Source organism: Vigna angularis, chromosome 4, assembly GCF_016808095.1.
Source record: "Vigna angularis cultivar LongXiaoDou No.4 chromosome 4, ASM1680809v1, whole genome shotgun sequence".
In the NCBI taxonomy this organism is placed as follows: Eukaryota; Viridiplantae; Streptophyta; class Magnoliopsida; order Fabales; family Fabaceae; genus Vigna; species Vigna angularis.
This window is the reverse complement of record NC_068973.1, coordinates 8,475,293-8,486,362: the sequence shown is the minus strand read 5'-3', so window position 1 is coordinate 8,486,362 and position 11,070 is coordinate 8,475,293. Positions and strand designations below refer to the sequence as shown.

The 11,070-nt window shown below is 33.3% G+C and overlaps 1 protein-coding gene across 1 annotated transcript; it reads left to right on the top strand.

Moving 5' to 3' along the window:
• The first annotated feature begins 226 nt into the window (after nucleotides 1–226).
• Nucleotides 227–11,032, top strand: LOC108332192 (plant intracellular Ras-group-related LRR protein 7). The gene is made up of 9 exons (XM_017567374.2): nucleotides 227–560; nucleotides 1,166–1,235; nucleotides 1,392–1,438; nucleotides 2,264–2,372; nucleotides 2,483–2,568; nucleotides 3,131–3,221; nucleotides 8,669–8,754; nucleotides 10,433–10,519; nucleotides 10,610–11,032. The coding sequence occupies exons 1-9, from the start codon at nucleotides 462–464 to the stop codon at nucleotides 10,721–10,723; spliced, it is 789 nt and encodes a 262-aa protein (XP_017422863.1). The 5' UTR covers nucleotides 227–461; the 3' UTR covers nucleotides 10,724–11,032.
• The last annotated feature ends 38 nt before the right edge of the window (nucleotides 11,033–11,070 follow it).

The window sequence follows — 11,070 nt, the reverse complement described above, 5'->3', positions numbered from 1 at the left end:
ACTATGTATTATTTGTAGGTAGGTTAGTATTCAACTCTTTAAAAAATATTGTGAGAATTAACTGTTGTTTTACTGGTTAAATTTAAGTGTACGAGTGTATAGCAACTAAACGTAAAAGATACCAACAACTTAACTGATCATCCTGCAAAGGCCAACCGAATGGATCCTCCGAGTGATTTAGGTTTAAATTACTTTTAATATCTTAACAGGCTGAACTCCTCAAACACAAGAAAAAGAAAAAAAAAATGAAAAAGAAAAAAAATGAAAAAGAAAATAGTATAAGAAAATAACATCACGTCATTTGTGAGCGAAGACCCAATCGAACACCACCCAGACACAACAGAGGTGGGTGGGACAACAAATCGCGAAGAATTGTTAGTATAGTGTCTCACCCTCGCAGAAACCTCCATCAATTTCCACAAACTCAAACAACGAATCGTTCTCCATTGCTAACCTAAAAAATGGGTTGTTTCTTGAGCAAAAACAGTGATACCAAAGCCAACAGGATCGCACGTTGGCGAGCCACTGGAATTGTTGCTTTGCGCGATTCCAAATTAAAGGCAATCAATTCTCTCTTTATCGTGTCTAATTGATTTTTCCCAATTGTACTTTTTTTTTCTTGTTTTTATTTATTTCTTTGTTAGTTGTGATGATGGGTGCATGCTGTGTTACATTTGAAACCTTGAAATGATGATAATGTTATGCTGTTGGCAAAGCCTCTACTGTTGACGTCTAAAGTTAATGACACTTACGTCACTGTTTATGATATTTTCTTCTTTTTACTGTGTTGTTTAAGCTTGGTACATTGAAATTTGAAACGATGAATGTTTAAGTTTTATGAGCTTTTTGTGTGTACTGGTTTGGTAGTGTCAGTTTGGAAACTTTGATTAGATAATCTGTTTAGTTGTTGTTTGAATTGTATTGTTTACATTGTGAAGCTATTTGAGGCGTTTTTTTTTGGTATGAATTGATTTTCAGAAAAGTGATGTTATACTGTTGGTGATACTTGCGAGACTCGTCAAAACATTTGACAGAGATCTGTTGCTTTTATTGAAAATTTGTGTGGACAATTTACTTTATCTCTTTTTGTGTATTTGTATTTGTATGCTTGCCCTTGTGTGTTTTTTCAGAACACGTTTACTTACAATGGAGCCTTTGCAAACAGACATTTCCAGATGAAATTATTAAGTTAGACACATCTGTTCGCACTCTTGACTTGACGCATAATCGAATAGATAAGTGGTTTTCCATTCTTCTATTATATTTACCTTACATTTTGGTTAAGATGTCATTCCTCTAAGTATATGGTTATTTTGACATGTAACAAAAGTGTGTTTTCTCTCTAAAAGGATTATTACTTTGTTGTTAACAATTCATTTTTTCCTCTGCAGTTGACATTCCTATGGAAATCAACAAGTTAATTAATATACAACGCATGGTAAGAACCAACTATTACTTTATGCAGCTATGCCAGATGCGATGGTAGCTTCTGTTGAGCATTTACTATAAACGTTTTTGGACTAAGATATTTTTTTATGGATTTTATCTGTCGTTTTTAAATAAATTAATAGGGTCAGTAAATTAAATAGGTTGTAAGAGAATTTGACATGATATTTTGTGGCCTTCTTTTCTCAATACTGGTATTACCAATTCGTTTTATTTTTCAGGCTTTAGCAACGTACTGCCAAATGATGTGTTCAAACATAATGGATAGTTATAAATCATGGTTGATTTTAAGATATATATATATATATATATATATATATATATATATATATATATATATATATATATATATATATATATATATACTATTTCTTGTCATTTCTTAATTACAAAACCTAGTAAAAACTAAACACTAATTATCTCTTGACTTTCTAATTGGTAGAACCTTAACAAGTTGCATATGTGCTTGTTTTACACCACTTATTGGACTTATAAACTAAAGGGACAAATAAAAATTATTAAGACCAAGTCAGACTGAAGTTTGTCTTCATTTCCACAACTCTGCATTGAACCCTGTCATTTTTTTTATTTCCCTTTGCAAGTACGGTTACTATTTAATTATTAAATTTTAATTTTTTTCTTTCACTTTGAAACTCATTTTCTTTTGACTGTGTTAGGACTCTGCTATCTTTCATTTATTTTTACCATAGTAGTATTTGGGTAGCCACTTCTTTAATGTTTTAAAAATAGGTAGAGTTATATAATAGAAAAGATTGATTAAAATACCATTTTAATTGAAGTTGCATTGACATCACAGGTATTAGCGGAGAACTTAATTGAGAGACTGCCAGTGAGTTTAGGCAAACTCCAATCTTTGAAACTGTTGAACCTGGATGGAAATCGAATTACTTCCTTACCTGATGAATGTAATCTTTAAGTAACTATTTAAAGTAAATATCGTTATTTATTTTCTTAGCATTTATTTAGTCTAACTTTTCTTTGTTTTTTATATTAATTCAATGTATTTTTTCTCTAGTGGACCAGTTAGTAAGGCTTGAACGCTTATCTGTCTCAAGGAATTTATTAGCATCCTTGCCAATGACTATTGGAAGTTTGAGAAATGTAATACATCTCGTAACCTAAATATCATTCAACTTTTTATGTTTTCTTCTTTTCCACGTGCTTAATGCATTTATACCTAGATATGATTATTTGCTTCATGATCATTCAATTTTGAAAATTTGCAATTATCCTTTGAGTGTAGACATTTCAAAAAGGTAGTTGTCTCCACTTCATACATGTATACATGTAAGAAACAATGTTATTTGTCATAATGAAAAAAAATTATATTTTATTGTGCCATCCGAAGTATGTTCTTGTCTATTTGTCAACTCTTCAAGTGAATAAATATAATTTTTTTTCTCTTGAAATCAGCTTAACTTCTGAACCTTGAATAATATTTAATTAAGACTTATAGAATTTAAGAACTCTGATCCAGACACACATATTGTAGTCTATTCCAATGCAGAATTTATGCTAGATAGACTTGTGATTTTGATTTGCACAGAGCTTGGTATAATTATGCACTCAAAGAAAAGAACTAAAAGAGTGGTTTGGCAGACTTTAATATGAAATGCTTACCTTATTTTAACATTAGAGGCTAATACATTGTTTAATATTGTAGTTGGTGCTTTTGAATGTGTCAAATAACAAGTTACAGTCCCTTCCGGAATCTGTTGGCAGTTGCTCCTCTTTGGAAGAGTTACAAGCAAATGGTATGTTTTATGTAGAAACAAATTGTTCATGTATGCATTTCCTGGACATTGTAATGGATATGTTTGCATATTGGCTTGTGCGTGTGTTTTCCTTACTTGTTCTTTTTCATGTGTTTCCTAAGCTAGAATTTTTTGTTTTTAGCCCAAAGAGGATCTGCCTTCATGATCTTTGTTTCTCTTCAATGGAAGTTTTTGTTTTAAGATTTGCTGAACTAGATTGCTTTTCATGTTTTCTTGATATTTCAGGTTATTTCTCTTATTTTACCTCTTATTTTGAAGTTGAAGTGTTTGGAGTCGTTGTGCTTTATAGTTTGTTTATGTTTGTTTTAGTTATTTTCAAGAATGATTACTTTTTTAAATATCTCTTAAGAGTTAGTCAACCCCCATCTCATGACTCCAAAATAAGTTAATCCAAACATGTGTAGTATAACTAAATCAATAGTAATTTTCGGGTTATATGTGGTTATAATTTCGAAACATGCTAATATTTCATGTTGGTAATATATCATAAAATTCTTTGTTAATATAATTTGGATCTTTAGAACAATCTACATTATGTTTTTATATGTTAGATATATTGCATTTTATGTTAATTATGGAAACATATCCCTATGTTAATTATGTTATTTTTACAAATTCATTTGTATTGTGGGCTTACCTATGTGTGTTATCAACATACGGGAGATTAACCTTATGCCTAGTTTTTCTCTATATTCAATATGGTATCTAGAGGTTAGGGTGTTTTGGCATTTTTTTTTTGTCGCCCCTGCCATTGCAATCGTTGCTGCTGCCACTGCCATCACGTCACCATCGGGTGGCCACACAGTTTTGATCGTTTCGACCATGCCGCAAGAATCACCACCATCGGAGGAGCCATGCTCTCTCATGCACCATTCAAAGCTATGCCACTGTCAGTTTTGCACCACGTTGCCACTCCTCTTCGGCAACGATCACCTGTGCTGACATCGCCTCTTCATCTTCTTTTTGGATCTGGCCTCATTGGTCCAATTAGACCTCTTTGGGTTTTTAAGGTTTTTTTTTCTCTTTCTCCATGGCGTCTTTTGCTGCCTCTTCTGATATCTCTTTTGCCACCAGTGTGTCTGACCCGTCAATCTATAGTAATTGTGTTAATGTGCAATTCTCCATTAATAAGTTACATGACACTAATTATGCGACTTGGGTGTCAGACATTAAATTTTGGCTTGAGAGTCAGGGGTATCTTGATCATCTTACTCAAAGAGTGACTGTTATTGCTCTGGTGAATTTTCCTGTTGGAAGAGAATTGATGCTTAGATATGCATGGTTCTCAAGAATACCATTCACTCTTTCTTAAAACAAATGTTTCATGCCTACGACACATGTTTTGCTGTCTAGGAACAAGCAAAATTATTATACAACAATGATACTCAATGTCTTTATGATGTTTGTCACAATCTTTTCAATGTTGTTGCTCATCAAAGACTTTATGACTAATTATTTGGGTAAAATTCATGCTCTTTTTAATGAATTTAATGAACTATGACCTCCTACCTCTACTCCTCCCAAGAAATAGAGCAACAATCAATGTTTTCCATGGTATTGGCTTTACACAGACTTGCTGACAAATATTCCATGTCCGTGATCAAATTTTGGGTTCCTTGTTGTACCGATATGCATGGTTCTCAAGAATATCATTCACTCTTTCTTAAAACAAATGTTTCATGCCTACGACACATGTTTTGCTGTCTAGGAACAAGCAAAATTATTATACAACAATGATACTCAATGTCTTTATGATGTTTGTCACAATCTTTTCAATGTTGTTGCTCATCAAAGACTTTATGACTAATTATTTGGGTAAAATTCATGCTCTTTTTAATGAATTTAATGAACTATGACCTCCCACCTCTACTCCTCCCAAGAAATAGAGCAACAATCAATGTTTTCCATGGTATTGGCTTTACACAGACTTGCTGACAAATATTCCATGTCCGTGATCAAATTTTGGGTTCCTTGTTGTACCCACATTTACTTCTACTTGTTCCATCATTTTGCGTGTGTCGAGTACACCCATCAATGATACACCTTCTATCGATGATTCCTCTGCTTTAGCATCTCAACATGATGATCGTAATCGCTCTTGCAAGCTAAGAAAAGGGCATCATCACAAGTGTGACCATTGTGACAAGCTAGGCCACAAGATTGACAGGTGTTACGCATTACATGGTCGTCCTCCTTGATATGTTACTGTTGCTCAGATTGATCCTCCCTCACAATCATCTATTGTGAATCCTCTTTGATCTAATACCACCGACAAATCTTCTCTCTTCTATGAATTTCTTAAATGGTGCTAGGATCGTCAACCTTCTAGTTCCACTGCTTTGGTTGCACGCACAGGACATCTTTTGTTGGTCTGACTCAATCTACATCTATTGGTCCATGGGTATCGACTCAGGAGCCATAGATCACATTAGTTGTAGCAAATCTTTGTTTTAGCTCATCTAGCTCATCTGGATAATTTACCTTCTATTACAATGGCTATTGGGTCTCGGTTTTAGCTCTTAGTGTTGGGATTGTTAACCTTTTTCCTTTTTTATCCATTGATTATGTTCTTTATGTCCCTAGATCTCTTTTTAATTTATTATCCATTAGTTGACATTGAATGTGAGTCTTGTGGTCTTCATCATTTCCACCCTTCTACACATGTTGGCACAGTTATGGAGTCTCCATCCTTCCTTCATGCTCATCTAGGTCATTCCAGTTTGGCCAAATTGCAATAACTTGTTACCCGGTTGTCCAAGTTATCTATCTAGTTTGGTGTGTGAGTCGTGTCAATTAGGGAAACATAGTCATAGTTCCTTTCCTAGTACTATCTCACAATGTGCTTCGTCTCCTTTTGCCTTAGTTCACTCTGACAACCTAGTCATGTTAAGTCTAATTTAAGTTTTCAATATTTTGTTACTTTTATTGACGATTATTTCATATGTACTTGGTTATTTTTAATGAAAAACCGTTCGGATTTATTTTATATCACTTGAGATTGAAACTGTAAAATAATTCTTGAGGGCTTGATTGATCCCTCTCATAATCTTCTATTTATAAGAATAAATTGATACAAGAGTACATGATAATTAGGGTAACTCTAGACACAATATAATCATGAAAAATAGGATAACCCTAAACACAATATAATCATGATAAATAGGGTAACCCTTGACACAATATAATGATGATAAATAGGGTAAATATCCTAACAATATCTTTCAAACATTTTATAATGAAATTAAAACTCAGTTTGGTATTTCTATTCGAACTTTGCGAAGTAATAATGATCCTGAATATCTTTCAAATTCTTTTAAACAATTTATGGTTTCTCATGACATTCTTCATCAAACTTCATGTGCTTATACACCTCAACAAAATGGAGTGGCTTGAGCGCAAAAATAGATATCTTATTGAAATAACTCGTACTCTTTTAATTAATGGTAGGTTCCTCAACATTGTTGGGGTGATGCTATTTTTACTACATGTTATCTTATTCATCGTATGCCATCATTGGTTTTAGATAACAAAATTCTTAATTCTATGTTGTACTCGTAATCCCTCTCCACATTATATTTCTTTGTGTTACCATAGATTATCTTCACCTTTTTATACCCACCTTTCGTCTGTTTCTTCTGTGTCCATTCCTAAATCTGTCAGTGTTGCCTTAGCCCATCCTAGTTGGCGTTAGGTCATACGAGATGAATTAAGTGTTCTTCAGAAGAGTGGAACTTGGGAGCATGTCCCATTACTGTTTGGAAAATTTGTTGTTGGTTGCAGGTGAGTTTTTGCTATCAAATTTGGTCCTTATGGTATTATTGATCGCCTCAAAGCTAGACTTGTGGCCAAATGTTACACAAATTTTTGGATTGGATTATGGTGACACTTTTTCTTCAGTGGCAAAGATGACTTTTGTTTGTTTATTTTTAGAGATGGCTGCTCTTCAACAACGACCTTTTTATTTACTGGATGTCAAATTTTTTTTCCTCAATAGAGATTTGCAAGAAGAAACTTATATGGAGCAACCCCAAGATTTGTTGCTCAAAGGGAGTCTTTTGGTTTGGTGTGTCGTCTTTGCAAATCTTTATATGGTCTAAAACAATCTCCTAGGGTTTGGTTTGGAAAATTTAGTGGCGTTGTTCAACAATTTGGTATGACTTGGAGTGAGGTAGATCATTTAGTCTTTTACCGTCACTCAAGCACTTGGATGTGTCTATTTCATTGTATATGTTGATGACATTGTTCTTACAAGTAGTGACCACCATCTCCTAGATGAAACAACACCCTTGCCACCATTTTTAGACCAAAGATATTGACAAACTCTGATATTTCTTGGGTATTGAGATAGCACAATACAATGATGATATTGTTCTATCTCAAAGAAAGTATGAATTGAATATTTTGGAGGAAACTGGGTTGATGAATTCAAAGTATGTTGACACACCCATGGATCCTAATACCAAATTCCTACCAAATCAAGGGAGCCTATTTCATATCTTGAGCAATATAGAAGATTGGTTGGAAAATTAAATTACCTTACAGTTACTCGTCGTGACATTTTCTTTGTCGTCGGTGTTGTAAGCCACTTTCTCATTTCCCCATGTGAAGATCATTGGAAGGAAATCATCCATATATTAAAGTACATTAAAGGATCTCTTGGAAATGGTTTATTATATGGTTCCAATAACCATACAAAGATTGTTTGCTATTTAGATGCTGATTGGGCATGGTCTCCTTCTAATAGAAGAACTATTTCCGGGTATTGTGTTTCCATTGGAGGTAACTAAATCCCTTGGAAGAGTAAGAAACAAAGTGTTGTGGCAAGATCTAGTGCAGAAGTAGAATATAGATCTATGGCCTCAGCCACTTGTGAACTTGTTTGGCTTAAACAATTGCTTAAAGAGTTACAATTTGGAGATGTCACTCAAATGACACTTATATGTGACAATCAAACTGTTCTTCATATCAACTCTAATTCTGTCTTTCACAAAAGGATCAAACACATTGAGACTGATTGTAATTTCATTTTAGAGAAGATTGTATCTGGAGACATCAAGACTGAGTTTGTAAACTTAAATGACCAGTTAGCATACATTTTCCCTAAGTCTTTATAGGGACTGCATATTAATTATATTTGTAACAAGCTTGGTACATATGATTTATATGTACCAGTTTGAGGGGGAATGTTAAATATATCGTGTTTTATGTTAATTAGGGAAACATGTCCCTATGTTAATTATGTTATTTTTACATATTCATTTATATTTTAGGCTTAGCCTCCATTCTCTTTATTATAAATACATTATCTTATGTATATTCTCAACACCAAGGAGGTTAACCCTATACCTAGCTTTTCTCTATATTCAATATTGTGTATATGTTGTGTTTGAATGAGGCTAATTCCAACCTTTTTCTTAACATTTCAGATAATCTTATAGAAGATCTTCCATCTTCCGTGTGCAATCTCTCTCACTTAAAGTCACTTTGCTTGGATAACAATAATGTTAAGCAGGTAGTTTTTTGTAATTTTGAATTCTAGGTTATGGACTTCTAGACTTGATTAAATGCATTTTACTGTTTCCATTTATAATAGTTTATTTATTTTGTGAGTGTGAATTGAATTTTTCTATGTTCTAAAATTGTATGGATATCTTCTAAGGACAATTCATCTATATTGTAAAAGCAAAAATTGGTCCGATAATGATTTCCTCTTTATCCTTAAATGTGTTTTGAAGCATTAACAAAACAACAGGAAAGATTTAGCTAAATTATATTAACTATTGAGTTCAACTAACGGAATTCATATGATGAAACTTGTAACATATCTACCTTTATATTAACAAAATGTTTTTAACATACATACCCAAAGAGACTAATTAAAAACTGATGAGTCAATATTAATTTTTGGGCTACATTATATGAGCAGGCATCATATGCATAAACTTTTTGAACCAAAAACATATAGAAAGAATATATAGCTAGCTTTTAAAAAAATAACAATCATCATTTGCCATGAATTAGGATTTGAGTTTCAAAAAATCAACTCTTCTATGGTATGCAGTGTTATCATAACTGAATAGGTCATTAACCCTATCAAGGTACTGGGTTAGAAGGTCACTGGTTGAACCAGTGGGTCTCTAACTAAACCTCTTGACCTGACACATCACTAAATATATAAATTTATATTACAAATATAGTACAAAATAGTTTTTGTTGTTTGCTTATTAAAAGGGTGACTTTGTGTGGTAGTTATATTGCCCTTAAACTGCCCTTGGGACTTTGATTTTGTCCTCTCTCAAACCATTTTATCTTCGTCATTAAAATATTTATGAGGTAGATCCAACGAGCTGCAGCAGATGTATGTAAGAGTGCAATGACAGCATGTGTAGAGAGAGCTTCAAACTGACCACCACATCACTACAAAACTGGAAGACTGTGAAGCACATGGCTGAGTGAAACTAATCAAGTCACTGAATTAATCTCAATTTTGATCTGGGTTGATATTAAGAGAAAGGCCCTATTAAAGGTTTACCAATGTAGGCTCAAAACTATTAAGCAGTAATGAAGGTAGTTAAAATTGAGGTTATGACCACGATCACTCAAAACTATACATGTGTGTGTATATATGTATGTATGTTGTACAATAATATTTTTTATGTAGTTGGAAGGATGTGTAAAATCGATGAGAGGTAGGCTTGTTCCTGTTTCTCTTTTGCATTGGTTTGCTTAAGGGTTTACTTCAATATTAGGAATATCCAGCTTCATTCCCACGGATATGCATGAGAAGTTATTCATTATTATGAGAACTATTTAGAGCCGATCAAGTGGTCGACTAACAATTGCCAAGTTGATATTCGGAAATGTAGCATTTTTTTAACCATACTTGTTAAATTCTACAGATAATTTTTAACGGTAGCTGCTAAATAGCAGTTTTGACTTTGAATTACATATGCCATACTAACTAGAATTTACGTTGGTGGGTTTGGACTATGGCATCATAGTTGTCCATCTTGTAGGTAATAAACTATTTTTACACAATGATACCTTTTCCATTTTTTTTTGTTTATAATTCATTCGCATTTGAATATTTTTGTTTGCCTCTTGAAAGCCCAAGCGTAACAAATTTATACTATAGCCAGTTTCCTTATATTTCAAATGTCTTGATGACGCTTTGGTTTCATTTCGGACAGGCTCCTCGGAATTTATTGAAAGATTGCAAAGCTCTTCAGAACATATCACTGCATGGTAATCCTATATCAATGGATCAATTGCAACAGGTATGATCTTGTTTCGTACTTTTTACCTTTTCAATGATAGAATCATAGGTTTAATTTTCAATACAATTGAACGATTGATGAATGATCTAGATGGAGGGGTTTCAAGAGTTTGAAGCAAGGAGGAAAAAGAAGTTTGACAAACAAATTGATTCAAATGTGATGATGATCGGTTCAAAAGGTCTTGATGAGGGTGTTGATTTATGATGTGGTCAGGCTTGCTGAGACCACTAACAATGAGGAGGAGCTTTTGGATTGGTTTGGAATACTTGGTTTTTTACTCATGCCTTTTCTTTCACATATGAAACAAGTGTGTTGATATTCCTGTCACATTGTATGTGATTCTGTGTCATTATCCTGCGCCAGTTCCTTGTTTGCCTGCAAATATAATAGCTTCAACAACAAAAGTAATACTATTCCTTCGATATAGTGTTGAAGATGTTGTTTGCTTTCTTTTTTGCCAAGAATAAAAATTGTCTCATCTAATAATGCCTCTGAATTATAAGGCTTCTTACTGTTAATGATCTACGAAAAATAATTAAGTGAGCCTTTGG